This window comes from Temnothorax americanus, unplaced genomic scaffold (genome assembly GCF_048541705.1).
Source record: "Temnothorax americanus isolate GAGA-0224 unplaced genomic scaffold, ASM4854170v1 Scaffold13, whole genome shotgun sequence".
In the NCBI taxonomy this organism is placed as follows: domain Eukaryota; kingdom Metazoa; phylum Arthropoda; class Insecta; order Hymenoptera; family Formicidae; genus Temnothorax; species Temnothorax americanus.
The window spans coordinates 2423550-2440577 of NW_027509264.1; the positions used below are offsets into that span (position 1 = coordinate 2423550).

The following is a 17028-nucleotide window of genomic DNA, read 5'->3' on the forward strand; positions in this document are numbered from 1 at the left end:
ACTGTATCGAAAGAGGGTATCGAGAAAGTTACGTGGATTATTATTATTGCTTTAACTTTCGATTGTCTCGAAATGTTTGAATCGAAGTAAAAAGAAGGTAGACAATAAGACTGTGACATGGGTTGTTTTTGCACTCTGGTTGTAATATCCATAATAATCTCACTAATAATGCTGTTGAAATTATTGAAACATTTCAGACGTATATAAGCAAATTGCGTTTTACACGATTCGAGTGAAATTAAGGGTTAATATATATTTAAGCTCGCTCAGAAATGTTAATTAACCTAGGTATATACGCTTGACACAACAGCTTCCTATTCGAAATATTGCACCGTGACATTACGAGACATGTTCCTCTGCACGCGTCGAACCGCACGACAGCAAACATTCCACGGATACAAATTAGTTGCAGACATACTGACAGTGCGATAAATTATAGCAATCTTGTGTATACATATATATAAGTTGTGTAACGCAACGAAAGGACGCCACACAGCCTCGGATCGAGAATATAAAGAAAAATTTCAATCTCAAAAGAGTTCCAGGAAAAAGGCATACGTTCGGAGAAATATTTCTTTAATAACGAAATAGCGCGCTGTGAATGCTAAAACATGTGATACCCGGAGAACGGACGACTCCTTGTATACTTACCGAGATACAGTACATATTCTACTACGCTATTTTTAAATAGATCAAGACGAGAATCGAAACAGGGAATCTCTACATCAGACAGTACCATAGAATAGGGAAATCAAGCAAATAGGACGACGAAAAATGAGCAAATCTCCATAAGAGTCGTACAAAATGTTAAAACGATAACACACTCTTAGGATACTCGGAAATTTCTACGCAATTTCTACGCAAGTTTCAGGCCCACATTAAGGCGATCTGTAATTCTCAGAACAAGAGAAATTGTCGTCGCGAAATTGCAGATCGTTTAAAATGAGCCTTGCAGATAGTGAGAAAAGAAAGTGAAACAATTGCTGATAGATAGAGTGGATTATAGATAGACTGCTGGGAATGGGCGCGTTCGTGCGATAATCTAAAGATATCAGACAATAGAGTAAAAACAATCGAATAGATATGTACTTTTACCAGGCACAATATAATTTTTCCTCAAAAAAAAAATACTGATGATGACACTTACGGGAAGCGAGATACGAACCACCGGCTGTCTTTTCGACATTTTCTACTGCGCCGTTTTTTCGACCGCGCGTTCTCACCCCTACGTTGCGACATTCAGAGCTGCATTCACATAGAAGAAACAATATGAATTTATACCACGCAATTGGACAACGTTGTAAAAAGGACGGTACTATATGCAGAGATGAGTCAACTTAAGAAAAATTTTGAAGAGGATCGATTATGCAAGCACTCGACCTGACGACATTCTGGATTTTGAGGAGATGATTGAGACAACATTCAGCATTGATACAAAATATGTTATCTCAGAATAAAAGTAAGATATTTAGTGTAAGAATACGCGTTATTCAAGAACATTATGCATACATGTTCATGTTCTTTTATAAATGATATCAATTTTTCATTATTATATCTGTTGAAAGCACGCTTTGTGTTTTAGACATTTATATCTATCTTATCTTTTCTTACATTTGTCATTTATTACAAGATAAATATTTCTTAGTGTTACAAGTATATAAAGATATAGCATAAAAAGCTATTCTTCTCTCTGTATGTATAGTATACATAAATTAAATTTTGTTAATTATGTTAGCATTTTAAGATAAAACAAAGATATCATATAATTCTTATACTTTAAAAGGATGCATTTGAATTGTTGATTAAACCTCTATTATTTTTCGTGGCTTATTAAACTTTAAGTTTACTCAAAACTACTTGGTACGTTTTTAGTTAACTCATTTTTACATAATACTGTCCAAATAAAATACATCCTTTAATTAAAACTGATAGTCATTGATTAATTTCTGACTAGCAATTAAATTCAATCATCTGTTGAATCAAAATATTCCGTTGCTCTAACAACAATTAGTACTAATTGAAACTGAACTGCTGGTTAAATTAGCTCACAAAATTTCAGCAATTAACCAGAGATTAAATCTACCATAATGTAATACATCTAACGTTTCACTATAGTTTCCAGCGAATATGGCAAACTCTGTCTGTAAATTGTACGTAAAAGTATACGCACGAACGTTATATAGAGTGTCGTACAATTATCGAAAATTGTATTTATTAGCGTAAAATATTGCATTATTGCAAAAAATATCTCATTGGATTTTTCTTTTAAATTATATTTAGATTCTGTGACAAGTTTAAAATCTTTTAAATTAAATTTTAAAAATTTTTATTAAATAAAAATATCGTTTTCAAATAATTAATGATTAAAAATAATTAACAAATTGCTATCAGCAAACTAAATTACACAATAAATAACAAAATCACATTTTTAATTCAAACAGATTTCACTTCCCCAGAATTTAAAATGTAATTACAAAAGTACGTAATGTTACAAATCTAAGAAAAGTACCGTGAGTGATGATTTCTTTCGATATTTTCGTTAAAAAAAATCAACAATTGAAAACCTCAAAATTTAAAACAGTGGAACAATATGGTTTTTGGACACCCTGTATCTAGCTTTAAACTATTCGTGCACAATGTGCATGCATCACAGCTTACATTAACGGAGAAGTAAGAGAAGCGAAGTGTAACGTGTATAATCGTAGTAAGACTTCGTCACCACCTATTTCACTATTCACTCAATTATATCGTATATTATGTTAGAAAAAGAACAATCGACCCCACGCAAATTGATCAAAGAGTCTATAGATAAAATATATTATTGCGTGGGAGACATATCTCGCATTAAATTTTTTAATCGTAATAAAGGGTGGTAAAAATTGTATATGGCCAAAAATAAAATTTCAAGCACTGTTATCTTATAATACACCGATTAAGAAAACTTCGTATAATGAGAAAGTGCCACGGCATACGAACCTTGAGGCCAGGAAGGACCGTCGCAAGGTCTGAGGGGGTCCGGGCCGAGGACGCCTGATTCGTGGCCCCGTAGCTCCGCTGTTGCTGATAGCTACAGAGATTCTTGTGAGCACTAGCCTGAGCTGTGTAAGCCGACACTGATAACTTCATTTCTCCCTGTTCCCGATAAAGGTTCTGATACTCCTGATAATCTCGCGGGAGAGGCCGAGGCACATCTTGGATCCCTCGTGATATCTTTAAGCCACCGTGAAGGGCGGCGCGCGGATAGGATAAATTGCCGCGCCAAAAGTTCCCGAGAAGTGAAAGAGAGAAGCGGGGAGAAAAGGATAAAACTTCGTTGAATTATATGCTTTCTCGCGTGACATTCGTGTTGCCGTTACTTTCGTTCACTGTTCCTCGATCTGTTCTCGAAATTCGTTTCTCGGCTACCTTGTCTGAAGAGAATTTTTTGAATTGTCTCACGGCGGGCCACGATTTTCTATCGGAAAACCGCACAACGTCTTTACACGCTTCTAGTTTCTCCGCTCCTTTCTTCGTGCTACGACCGAGCCGTTCTTTTGATCAGCAGCGAGCGGCGCAGAGAAACACGCCGGTAGATTTGCCATGAAGCTTGAAAATAATTATCTGGCGCGCAGTTAAAACGAGCATCGGTGAATGCCGGGAGAAGGAGCTTTTACGATTTTCGCGAATCGTTTTGAAGAACGCACTCCTAGACGCGCCCTTTCTCCCTTCCTGCTCAAACAAATCTCGTTTCCGTAGGGCGTGATATAACGATCGACTCGTTATCAATTTGCCGGCCCACCGTGATAAAGAACGACAACGTTGTTTCGCTATCCTTTGTACTCTTGACAGCTCCGCTCCTCGGTCGCTGATTTCCCGCGAGGGCAAAAAATACAAGTGTACGTGACCTCCCGCCTCCGCGTCTTCCTCTTTTCCCGCTGATGGTCCTTCCGGGCGGCTCTCGTTCGCTCTTCGGTGCCTCCTCTCGACACGTCGCACTCGGCTCGTTCCGCGACGTTTTAAAGCTCGATCGATCGCAACGATTGACCACCGTGATCCCAGAATTCCCTTTGCCGTTTGGTCGAATCTCACACGTCGACTGATCGATCCTCGCTTCCACTTCGTCGATCTCCCTTGACTTCTAATTCAGCACTCGGCCCTCCGATACAGTCACTTCTCCATCGTGACACTCTCTCTCCCTCTCTCTCTCTCTCTCTCTCTCTCTCTCTCTCTCTCTCTCTCTCTCTCTCTCTCTCTCTCTCTCTCTCTCTCTCTCGCGTGAGATTTCCGCACAATGCCCGGATTATCCGATCGGATACTCAATTAAAAAGTATAAGATATACGATTGAATAAAAGCCGATAGGATAAACTTTTCATCCCCTTTCGTGTGACGGATATATCTTTCGATTTTCGATACACATTTAGTGGGTGTTCCGTTGATTTTCGACGGTTCGACGATATATTTCCAATCGATAGACGTTATCTGGTGACTTGGGAATTCGTTCTCGCGAGATATGCGCTCGCACGTTCCGCGTTCTCGCTCTCTCGCGTTGATTGGCAAACTTATATTACGCACGTCTCCCCATCGCTCGGCAAACATCACCGACGGCACCCTGTTTGCTGATTCGTGATCAATCGGCGCGCTCGCGTTTAACGCGCGAATATACGGTCGGAGGCACGTCGCGGAGCCTCTCAAGAGGAAACGCACGGGTACGCAAATCCTGTCCTTCCACGTTTGTGCGACCTCGCGTTCCTCCGATTTCTCTCCATTCTTCGATACCGCGATGCTTCACTCCGTGATCACTCGCGCGAACAATTCGAACTGGTAATACGTCGAACGTGATCTAACGAGCCACTTCAATCGACCGATTCTTTGCTGATTAGATCATACAGTTGTAGGAACGATCGTTTGCGTTACCGTTTACTGCTTCTTGCCACTTGTGCATCACGATTCTGCGAATTTTCGTGAGTGAAGCCTACACGATCCGTATGTATGTGTGTTACGAATGTGTATGTGTATATGTATATCAATCGTTCGAGAGAACTCGAAGAGGAAGCTGCAAAATGTCCCACCAGCTTAGCCAATCGATCGAAACGATACTTGTATTCCTGTATTGTATGTACATTCCTTCCACCTTCGCCTTCGATCGCTCGTCTCCCACGTTATTCGCAGCTGTTGTCCTTTTTTTTACCCCCTTCGGGCTCAATTCTACAGATGACGTTTTACCACGAAAACAAGGGAAAGACTATATTCTAACTATCGTTGGACGTCGTTGGTAGATCCATCAGAACTGGAGATGAAAACTCTCTTTAATTCCTCGGTCAAAGCGAAATGCGGATTATCCCTGTCACGAATCACGATGAAAGTCTTCGTGGAAAGAAGATCGAGAGGCTCGTCGTGAAGCGGCACTTCTTGAATTCTGCAATATCACCGTGACGGTCCGAGAATTGAGAACGATGGCTGCGCTCGCGATTAAGTAAAGTTTTAATATACCCAGAACTATAGATATCTCACACACTTCGGGGTTCACGGGGGATCGTGGTGCTCGTGGCTCTTCGGAGATCTATATCAGTATATATAACGCAAGCGCGTATCTTTAAACGCATAATATAAACGCACAATGTGTACGCAACGGTCTTGTGCTTCGAGATGTTCAATCTCGTAATATAGAATACGACAACGGTATGGCGAAAAGACGAGATCAATGTGAGACACAACTAGTGCAAGCTGATGAAGAATACAGCTTCAATGTTCCAACCAGTACGATCTTTAGATCTATAATGCGTGACCATGTATGCATGCGACCTATAATCTTTAGATGTCCGTATATATATAATATTCTCCGAATAATGCTCTCCCGCGAGATGCACGAGATGCATTCGTAATTCAGTTTCGTAACCGCAAAGGGAAGATGGTCAACCGGCTACAAGGGGACGATATTCAATATCGCGGAAACTTCGATATTTTGATAGCCAGACATTTCGACGAGTACGTTAACTACGTTTCGACGCGACGCTAACTGCGGCTAGATCGCGCGAACAGGGACTCTACTTCCTCCGGTTCACACGGGATGCACAAGCACAACGTCGCGATCGCCAAGAACGGTTCACCGATAGGATGCGGCAACGGCGGGCCGTTACCGATCGACGCAGGAAACTATATTGAATGACTGAATGACATCGGCGCGCAATGCGGATGAATGGCGGATGAATGAATGACATATCGGTCGACGAGCGTGGCCGTCGTCGTCGGCAAGCAATCGTGTTAAAACGCGGACGCACAGCGCGTTAAGATCCACGCGACAAAATCACTCCGCGGCGTCACTCGCGCGGAAGAAGATTGATCGCGCGCCAGTTCGACCGCGTATCCCACGATCGAGTGCGAGCTGGTGAAAAAAAAAAATACTCGACCGAAGCGACCAGGGCGCGAACTGACGTAGCGTTGGTCAGCTCTCGGGGCTGTAACTGGATTACGTCGTCAACGACGACACAGTCGGAACGGAATAATCGACTGGCCGCGTCGACCGCACCACGTCCGAGAGCTCGCGCGCCGACGAGTGTGTGCTCGCGCTCCACGTACACACCCCCGTCTCGCTGTAACCGGATTAAATATTATCATAAACTGCATCGGGCACGAACCGACGACGTGCAGCCGCACCTCGACGCTCGCGATTGCGCTCGCCGCTGCGATATGCTCTTGAACGACAGTTCTCGGCTTGGGCGAAGCCGACAAATGGAGAAACGTATGTACATGCTCTTCCATATATAGATCTCGCCAGTCCGTGAACAAAGCAATGGATAAATTACGTTTCAATGCGACTCTGTCCTAATTCTATCCTCTATCCTAACTCTATCCGAAAATATTCATGTATACATTCGTATAAAAACAATAATTATTTAAAGATACTGATTTAAAATTAACTTTTTGTTAATAAGCGCTCTTACTAATCTATATAATAAATTAAATTACAGATATATAAAAGGTATATGTAATATATCGTTACATATATCTTTTATATGTCTATAATTTAATTCATTCCAGTTGAGAAAAGTCACTATTGCATGAAATAAGACTTTATAATTTAATTCGTCGCATTATTCTTCCCATATCGTATTCTATTTCATATTGTGCGTATAAACTTACATTTTTGACAGATCTCATTTTAAAAATCTTTTACAATTTTTCTTTTAATTTTTTAATTTTGTTTAATTTTTACTTTCTTGCAAGCACGTTCGTTTCAATTTAAAAGAAATTAAAAGTTGCAATTGCCGTCTTCTTTTCGTTTCTTTCGCATCTGATCGAGGAAAAGAAGATATAAGATTTCTGCAAGTCCTGTTCGCTTTGAACTTTGAGCTATGCGTGACGTGGTGTCAAAGGAAGTAAAATATAAAGTAATGTATACAGATAAAATTGTCAACGATAAACAGTGAAATAATAGGTAATTAATCTCGGCATACATAATATTTATAACACTTCCAATTTTTTAATGCCGAATGTGATTTCAATGTAATTACTTAAAAAATAATGAAGTTGAAGTTAATCTAAAAGATAAAAAAAAGAATTTTTATTAATAATTAAAGGTAAAATTGTGTTACGTTTAATTGACTCGACAATGTCAACGAAGATGACAATTCCAGTGAACGAAGCCGACGAAGAAACGTCGATTAAGGACCGAGTCCGTTCTTAAAACAATGAGAACTCCGAAGATTGTTTTTCAATCTCTAACTTCGTCGAATTAAAACGAAAAAGACGGCGCTATTAAGGGAATTATAGCCTGGTTAATCTCTTACAAACTCCTTTTTTTTTCCTATATCTTTTTTTGGTCGCGATCACATTCCCACAAAGAAGATCCAATTCCACGGCAGTTGCCTTAATGTTGGTTTACGCGATTATACCGTCTTCCCCTTTGCACGAGCCTTTCAACGTCGTATCGTTTTAAAACGGAGAAATTGTTGGACCAGATCCAATTATAACGTCGCTTCGCTTCCTAGATCTAAAGCTTTTTATAACTCACCCGGCCGCGGATACCTTATTTTAGAGAAATCGCTTTGAATTAATGATGTGACACCGCGAAGTTGATTTCGCGATATCTTCGTTCGTGCGTCACGACGTCGTCTTTGCGTGCGCCGGAGAGGGAAAAAATGTAATTGTTTTATCCGTTCCTCAACCGATAATCAAATATCAGTGACGAATGTAAAGAGGAGACGAACCAAATAGATCGCGATGGGATAGAAAACGAAGAGAAGGTGAAATGTGTCGAGCAACGCTCGCCGACGCGAACGTTACGACGATAAAAGCCGTAATGACGCAAGACGAGAAAACGACTTCTGATTACGGGATTGTCGTAACTCTCCGCGAAACGCTCACGAAGACTGAAGAAAAACGATGTCACTCGCGAAATCATTTTGATAACCAGTAGAGGAATGAGAGCCGGTTACGTGACGGCAGAGCGGATTTTAATGACGAAACTGCAAAGTGGCGGTAAAATTCGATCAAATATTGACTGTCGCGTCGCCCGTGAATCGTCTCTGATGTGATCGCCGCGATCGACGCACTTACGACGAAGTATCGGGGTCGACACCGCATTAAGGCTCTCCGCGGAGCAAACTGCTCGAAACTTCATTGACTACTTGAGGATACCCGATCTTTAACGGATGCCACAAGACACCGGATCCGCCGTAATCCCGGATGGAAACCATTTCAAGCAAGACGCGCGCACGAATCTTCAAGGAGCCCACCTCGAGGAGTGTCGTCCGCGACAGCTGTCGGCACAATCGCGACGATCAACGGAGCTGTCCGATGACGATGGATCACCGGGTTTCAGGTGTCGCGATCTCCCGCCGTCCTTCCGTGACTCGTGGATTCGGATCACCAAGTGTCATCCGACACGAGATCGTCGATCTCCTGCGGACCTGTCGCGAAACCGCGACTTCGGTGGATCGCCAACCACTGTCACCGATCGATCTCTCGCCGATCTCACGCGGTCGCGACGCCGACGTGGAACCACTCGATCGTCGGGCCGGGTCGAAATCGGGACCGGGACCGCGGGACCGGTATTCTCTCACGCACGTGTCACGCGACCCCCGACGACGAAAGTCACTAGGAGACCGGTAGCGACCCCCGCCTGGCGAGTAGCACAGAGGGTGTTAGAGAGAGGACGTCGGGACGACAGACGACGCGGCGGGAGGATCGACGACGGTGGTGGGGTGCTGGAGCGACGGGGGAAGAAAGACGGTGGGGTGGAAAGTAACCGAGCCGAGTCGAGAAGGGGTGGATGAGAACGGCGGTACAGGGAATGGAGTCGTATCGGCGGAAGGAGAGGGCCGTCCCCACCGCCGTTACATCCGCGGATTAAAAACCATAGTGCCTCCCCTATTCGCACCCTCTCCCCGTAGCCCCCTGCGTGGTCCTCGCTTATCCGCGCGGGATGCCGCGCGCTGCGCAGTCTCCGGAACGCTGACACAGTGCGCTACAGACACAGAAATAGGTACGCACTCGGCCCTGGATCCGATACAAACCGATAACAATCCTCCGGATATCGCGCGTCGCGAACCGAGAAGATGCGGAGGAGATGAATAAAAATCGGTAGAGATATATAATCATCCGGAAAAATAAGAGCGACAATAAACTGTACCTATACCTAATTTTATGGATTTATTGTATATATATATATACATACAAAATTATATTCATATTACTCTCTCTCTCTCTCTCTCTCTCTCTCTCTCTCTCTCTCTCTCTCTCTCTCTCTCTCTCTCTCTCTCTCTCTCTCTCTCTCTCTCTCTCTCTCTCTCTCTCTCTCTCTCTCGTACCAATTTCTGTAGCAGTAAATTTTTTGTTGTAAAAATAAAGTGTACTTACATTGATCCGGTAAATTTTTCCGGAAAATTCTCGAGATCTAACGAGATCTAAACGCATAGCTGTTTTTTCAGAAAGAATCGATACAAATGTATAATTACTTTAAATATGTGTGAAAAAGGGAGGGTGTGTAACGGAATTAAATCAATAATTAAAATTAACTTTTTTAAAATTAACCGACCAACGTCTAATTTCCGTGGGCAAAAAAATTTTACAAATAAATTTATTTTTCTAGTCTTCTCTTAAATTTTTATTTAATACAGGTGAATATTAAATTATTATCTATTTAATATTCCAATCACTCTCTCCAATATTACTCCTTATTATCCGAGTGTTTTTTAAAGAGTAAAAATAGTTTCGAAATTAATTATAGTCTTTATATATCGTAATTATGAGTTTTAGCCAGAATTGGACGGTTACGCGTAAAATATAATGATCTACATCTATACATGTGTATACGGTGTAAATTATGTTTAACGTATCATAATGTAAACGAGCAGTATCTATGGATCGTCGAACATTCATATTTTGTCAGAAATGTAGGAAATTTATTTTGTTTAAAATTTTATTTTTATATATGTCTGTAGATATAATTAATAAATAAATTGTAACTAAAATGCTTCTAAATAGCCTAGTTTAAAACTACTTTTTATTTTTATTTTTGACCGCAAAAATATAATTAAAAGAAATTAATCAATCAATCAATCAATTATTCATTTGCAATAATTTATAATAATTCAATTTATAACGGTTATATTGTCTACATGGAAAAAGTTCATGTAAACATATAATGTAAACAATACGTGTGCAATCCATGTAGATGTAATCTCGAAATTTACCGCAAATTAACCCTGGCTTTTTAGCATCTCGTCGATGCATATAAAACGCTGCGAGATTTGTATATATAAACAGTACTTCCCGCAGTCCAACAACCGCGTCTGCTTTTTCGACGCAACGAATTGCGTATATAGAAAAAAGACGATGCGTGCACTTACCTTGCAATAATCCCGCGCTCGTCGCGCTCGTGACGCATCTCGGCGAGAGAATAGCGTGCCGCCGACGAAGCAGGAGTAGCAGGAGCGGCGCAGGAGGGGTAGCAGGACGAAGAGTCCGGATCTCGGTCGATTCCATGCTGTTCCACACGCGCACGGACGCTGATCGCTGCAATCAGGAGATTGGCGTGTAACGGCACGCAACCGACACGCGACGTTTAACGCGTTACGACGGCGTATCGACACTTTACGAGGCGCTCACGCGATAATTCCCCGAAAAAAATACGGTACCGGATTTGAGAGCGATACGCGATCCGCAATTCGCGTCGTGATTCGTATCGATGATTGACAGCGACGCCAGCGACGGCGCCGAGCGCCGACGGCGAAATCTATCGCTCGGAGAACGACGCGCGACGTCACATACGCACCCGCGCGCGCGCGCGGGATCATTAATGGCGTACCGTATGAAGAGAGATGCGCATGTACTTATATATTGCTATTAGAGTTCCTACAAGGAACTCTAGGGCGGGTGCATGTTCGGAGCGCACGCTTCGTGTCTGAATATTCGCGTATATCGTGACTGTTGATAATAATTTAATTTTTTTTTTATAAAAACCTTGTGTCCACGATACTGCAAATCGCTCCGAGATCGCGGACGGAGAAAAAATTCACCGATCGTATTTGAATAATTCGGCAATTGACCAATTGCCGAATGCAATTGATTAATTCTTTCTCCGTCCGAGATCTCGGAGTGATTTCCAGCATCGCGAACACAATTAGGGCTTAAGAATAATATGTTGAAGAGTATATCACAACATTTTTGGTATCATTATTGTCATCGAATGGCCAGCATAGTCTCTCCATGATACGCGAATATTTAAACACGTAGCACGCAAATTTAACCCAATTTGCAATCGCATTAACTAATTTCACGCTGTAATTCGGTCTATTAATGGAATTCGTTTCAATTGCATCATATACGAAATGAGTCGTTTTACCCGTTAAAAAAGAAAGAGCCAACGAAATAAGTAAAAAAGTCGAACAGCAGCTCCGGAGCTGCTAACGAATATTAGATAATCAGCGCGGCTGCTGGAACAAAGATATGCATATATGTACATATATACCTAACGACAATGTTGAATTGCGCTTTTGATGCATTTCGGACGAGGAGAGTCTCGATCGATTTCGGGCGCACGGAAGCGGATCGTCGATGTCCAAATCACGGCGACGACACGGTTGTGCGCCATCTTTGACGCGCTACGACGAACACTGTCCGATATACTTTACGATGAGACGACACTCATCGCGGGAACTTTTCGCGCCCAGAGATTCGCTTTCAGGCGATAACATTCGTGTCTTCTCCTTTTTCTTCTTTCTTTGGACACCCGATTCCCAAGACGGGCTCGATACGGCGAATAATGACGTACATTCGTGAAAAATACACGATTCGATATACGATTTGAACGTGATCCTGCGTATGCGCGTATGCGTAATGCCGGTAGTGCGTGATCCCCCATCGCGGCGTGTCCTTCGACTGCCTGGTGACGACACGACACTGACGACTTGAGAAAGTTATCGAGAAGCGATATCGCGACTCTCGAAATATCGAAACTGTCGAAGCAGCGAACCAATCACCGCATTTATTCGATACAATCTGAATAAGGGTTGATTTATAATAGCCGTAACCGTTGATTTAAGCCGTAATCTTTAAAAAATTGACTAATCACAGTCGAATGTGAGAAGAATAATCGACTGTGATTGGTCTATTTCTTAAAGATTACGGCTTAAATCAACGGTTACGGCTATTATAAACCAACCCTAAAGCGCGAAATAATATTTATACAGCAAACTCTAAAATTCAAAACTTATTTATTTAGGCCAATTCCGGTTAATTTAAGCGGCCAACAATTGCTTGAAGCAAGATTTTTGATTACGCAATTCGTCATAATCTCGTCCTTTTTCCACATGAGAGACAGTAGAAATTAATAACTCTATTCGTGTTAACAAAACCAGTATTTCATAAGATATTAATTAATAAATTAATCCATGATTAATGTCCATTTCTACCAATGCACAGATTAACTTTTTCAAGGTTCCACCGTACAGTGGATACATCTTCTCGACACCGACTCTTTTAGCAAATTGTACTTTGTACTTGGCATTGCAACTTTTTATCTTTTTCTAGTTCTAAGAATTAGAAAAAGATAAAAGTATAAGTTAAACCGAGAATAAAGTTAATCTACATTGGTAGAAATGTAGGTATACATAAGTCGAATCATAATATTTGATCGAAATCGCCTTTATTTATAACCGGCCGCAATATTTGTCTCGCCTTGAGTTATGAAATTTTTTTTTCTTTTGTCGTTGGGGTATGAATTAAGATCCTTTTTTGTGCTATACACCATTAGGGTATAACATTTTTCCTTTGCACCACTGTTAGAATATAATTTTTTTTTGTCGCCATTGTTGGGATATAAATTTTTTCCTTTGCACCGCTGTTGCGATATAATTTTTTTTTGCGCCACCGTTGGGATATAAAATTTTTTTTTGCTCCGTCGTTGCATCACTATATCCACTGTGTCAGTGTGTCGTCTGTATTCAGTAGTCTGTGTCCAGTGTCAGTCGCGCAGTGACAGTCTCGATCGTCTCGGATTCTTGGATAAAATGTTGCGTACGGTCGATGCGTTGTAAAATTTTACGGAGCTATTATTATGTCGCATCTAGCGGGAGGTAGGCTGAACGTCGGGCTTGTTCAGGAACGGGCAAGAAAACGACTGCTTTGTCTGCTGGAGAAATGCGACGGCCCAAAGGTACTTCGACCTAACCTCTTCTCAAGGAATCGATTCTTTGATTACAAATTCGTACGTTCATATGTTCTTCTTTTCACTTTTGCACAGGCTATTATATGGGATCAGTCGTTGGCCGGACCGATCGGTCTTGTCGCCAAGTACAATTTGCTAGAAGAATACGGTGTTGCGAAGATGTACCCGCTGTACGGTGGAACCTTGACAATACCGCCTAACATTACTAATGTCATATTCATCTCGAGGCCGCAGTTAGAGCTCGTGGATCTGATCGCCGAGAATGTTCATGGGTGGGTATACGGCGAATATGTCGCCAGATACGTATGTGATTTTAATGTATCTAATGGCTTTCGCCTGTCTACAATAGCCGTAAGAGTATGCGGTAAGACCGAGTAAGACGTAAGCGGTAAGCTATTGACCAACTACGGTTGATTATTCTTGAATTGAAAAAAATCTCATTAGTCAATAGCTTACCGCTTACGTCTTACCGCATACTCTTGCGGCTATCGTAGACGAGCCGTATATATTCAATGATATCAACCGAGAGATCCGAAAGAAAGTCACGTGCAAATAATAAAGTCAAAATTGCGTATTGATACGGATATGAAACACGATACTGCTACTTTTTTAAATTTTATTATAATCCTAACATAAATTGTATATATACTTTTAAAAATATTTAAAAATATATTTATTCGTGTGTTTACACAGAGAAGAGGGTAAGAGGCCGCGTAAAGAGTTTCACTTGTTCTTTGTGCCACGCAAGAGTCTACTTTGTCAAAAGAAGCTCCAGAATCGCGGTGTCTTTGGCAGCTTCACGCTGATAGAAGAATTTAAATGTGATCTCTTTCCGTTTGACAACGATCTGCTGTCGATGGAACTGAGCGGATCCTTCAAGGAGTTCCACTTGGAAAATGATCCCACTTGCCTGTATCAAGTCGCGCAGGCCATACGAGGCTTGCAAAAATTGTACGGGAAAATCTCGAGAGTCACGGGAAGGGGACCAGCTGCCAGCAAGGTTTGGGAATTGCTGGAAAGGCTGAATAGAGAAGAGGAAGATAACAAATCGCTCCCGGTCTCGGGCTCTGTTGCCATTGAACACTTATTATTACTGGATCGATCCGTAGATTTACTCTCGCCTTTAGTTACGCAGTTGACGTATGAAGGCTTGATCGATGAAATTTACGGAATAAAGTACAGTAAGTATCGGTCTTATATATTTTCTATATTTTGAAATTGCAATTTTCTAACGTATACTTTTAATGTGTATACGATACGTGGCGTAGTGACAGGAGTATTTTTTTTTATTTTAGATACTGTGCAATTACCTGCAAGAAAATTCCATGATTCTGACGATTCTCCCACATCGATGTCTCTAAACGATAAGGAACAAATCATATTAAATTCAGGAGAAGAACTTTTTGCCGAGATCAGGTACGTAACTACGTAAAATTCTTTCTGACCATTCTTTACGACATTTCACTCTTGCAGAGATAAAAATTTCAACGGTGTTGGCCCGGTTCTCAGTAAGAAAGCTAAAGTAATTTCATCTCAGTTTGACGAGAGACACGGAGACAAGAGCGTGCAAGAAATTAAACAGTTTGTCGCGAGATTACCACATATGCTGGCAACAAAGCAATCTTTAGCGAGACGTAAGTAATAAATACATTGTATAAGGATTCGTGTTCCGATTCTTTCGCGATATTTATTATTTTTGGTCTTGTTTTAATAATTTATCGTAATTTCTCTTGAACTAGACACCACAATCGCCGAGATGATAAAAGAGGTAACCGACTCGAGCAACTTCTTGGAATCGTTGCAAGTCGAGCAAGAACTGTTAAACTGTATCGACACGGACAAGCCGAATGCGTACGTCGAAGATATGATAGCGCAGCGACAACCATTACTCAAAGTTCTACGTCTCCTTTGCATACAATCGTTGACAAACTCCGGTCTAAAACCAAAACTGCTCGATTACTATAAGAGAGAAATAATTCAAACTTATGGATTCCAACATTTGCCAACTATATTAAATCTGGAAAAGGCTGGATTATTGAAGCAACAGCAGTCAGTGCGACAATACGCAGTTTTAAGAAAAGCGTTGAGGCTCACTGTCGAGGACGAGAGTGAAATAGCACCGAAAGATATCAGTTACGTACATTCCATATATGCACCGCTGAGCGTCAGACTAGCGGAGCAACTGGTACAACTGAACGGATGGCAAGGATTGAACGACGTGATGGGATTGTTACCAGGACCTACCGTAAGCAGCGTCCCGTACAATGTATCCTCATCGGTAAGACGTAAGTTAAGACTAAATCTTGGTTTATTTATAGCTTGTTTAAAATTTTTTTTATTTTCAACAAAAAATAAATATTTATTTCAGGAAATTCTATTACCAGCGAAGATTCTAGTTCGGAACCACCAAAATTAATTCTAGTATTTTTTATCGGAGGATGCACTTTCGCCGAGATATCTGCTCTCCGGTTTCTATCGCAACAAGAAGACTGTGAGTGTCGTAATAGATTGCGAAGTACTTGTCTGCACAAATCAATAAGTAAAGATTTATGGAATATAAATATGACGCAAACATAATACAAATTTTCTTTTAGTAAATGTCGAGTTCGTCGTGGGAACTACTAGGTTAATCAATGGCGACACGTTTCTCACTTCTTTGATGGAAGATTTGGAACGCGCGTGAAAAGAAAACTGCTTCAATTCAAATACCGAAATAGAATATTTAAATTTTTTTGTAACAACGAAAAACTGTAAATATATTTCTTCTCTATTTGTTTTATATTCATCCAATTATATATATAACTCTTAAAAAATAAGAATTTTTTAACATTTATAAGATGTTAATTTATGCATTTTGTACATATATGCATATACATGAAAATACATTGCTGCAATAGGCGAATACGTAATAAGAATTTTTCTATTTATATTACAAAATTCGTCGTGATACAATACGCGCGATTTAAGCATTTATTAGTATTATCGGTACAATACAGCTTAAAAATTTACAGAGCTTTTATCTCCAGATATTAATAAAATTACAAAAATCTTCATTTTTTTAATAAACAAAAAGATTTTCCAAGTTTATAATTTCATAATTGAATTGGTAAAGCGCGCGAACATATCGACGACCTATTTACCGACACGAAGTGCGATCAAAGATCCTCGAGCCGAAGAGGCCATCCCGGCTTTTTTCGTGGGACCGTCGGGCGTCGAAACTGTCGAAAGCCCCTGTACGCTACCGCCAGCACATTTATTTTCGAAATTGGTACTACGTAGCCACGTTCATTTTCCGACACTGCCGATAAAACATTATTTTGTTATATATACCTATGTGTGTGTGTGTGTGTGTATATATATATATAAAACCTGACGCATA

The 17028-nt window shown here is 40.9% G+C and overlaps 2 protein-coding genes across 11 annotated transcripts in view; one reads left to right on the plus strand and one right to left on the minus strand.

The window, feature by feature from the left end:
* The window catches only part of LOC143894148 (uncharacterized), a 126270-nt gene extending 116747 nt beyond the window's left edge, over window positions 1–9523 (minus strand). The window contains exons 1-2 of one of the 9 annotated variants that reach the window (XM_077400254.1): window positions 8716–9523; window positions 2977–4929 (exon numbers count right to left, since the gene is read on the minus strand). In XM_077400254.1, the coding sequence (XP_077256380.1) occupies window positions 2977–3126 (150 nt within the window). In that variant the 5' untranslated portion in view covers window positions 3127–4929; window positions 8716–9523. Of the gene's footprint in view, window positions 1–1147; window positions 1246–2976; window positions 5541–8536 lie in introns of those variants that run through there. The other 8 variants (XM_077400251.1, XM_077400252.1, XM_077400253.1 and 5 more) reach the window with 8 other exon arrangements.
* Window positions 9524–13179: 3656 nt separating this feature from the next.
* On the plus strand, window positions 13180–16564 carry Car (vacuolar protein sorting-associated protein 33A). Of its 2 annotated transcripts, none has more exons than XR_013255962.1 (8): window positions 13180–13637; window positions 13725–13921; window positions 14343–14830; window positions 14945–15065; window positions 15123–15283; window positions 15389–15927; window positions 16018–16140; window positions 16244–16564. XR_013255962.1 is itself a non-coding variant. In XM_077399851.1 (8 exons), the coding sequence occupies exons 1-8, from the start codon at window positions 13539–13541 to the stop codon at window positions 16330–16332; spliced, it is 1824 nt and encodes a 607-aa protein (XP_077255977.1). In that variant the 5' UTR covers window positions 13181–13538; the 3' UTR covers window positions 16333–16564. The 2 variants fall into 2 exon arrangements, 1 of the variants encoding a protein (XP_077255977.1); XM_077399851.1 differs by having other exon boundaries at window positions 13181–13637; window positions 15389–15934.
* The last annotated feature ends 464 nt before the right edge of the window (window positions 16565–17028 follow it).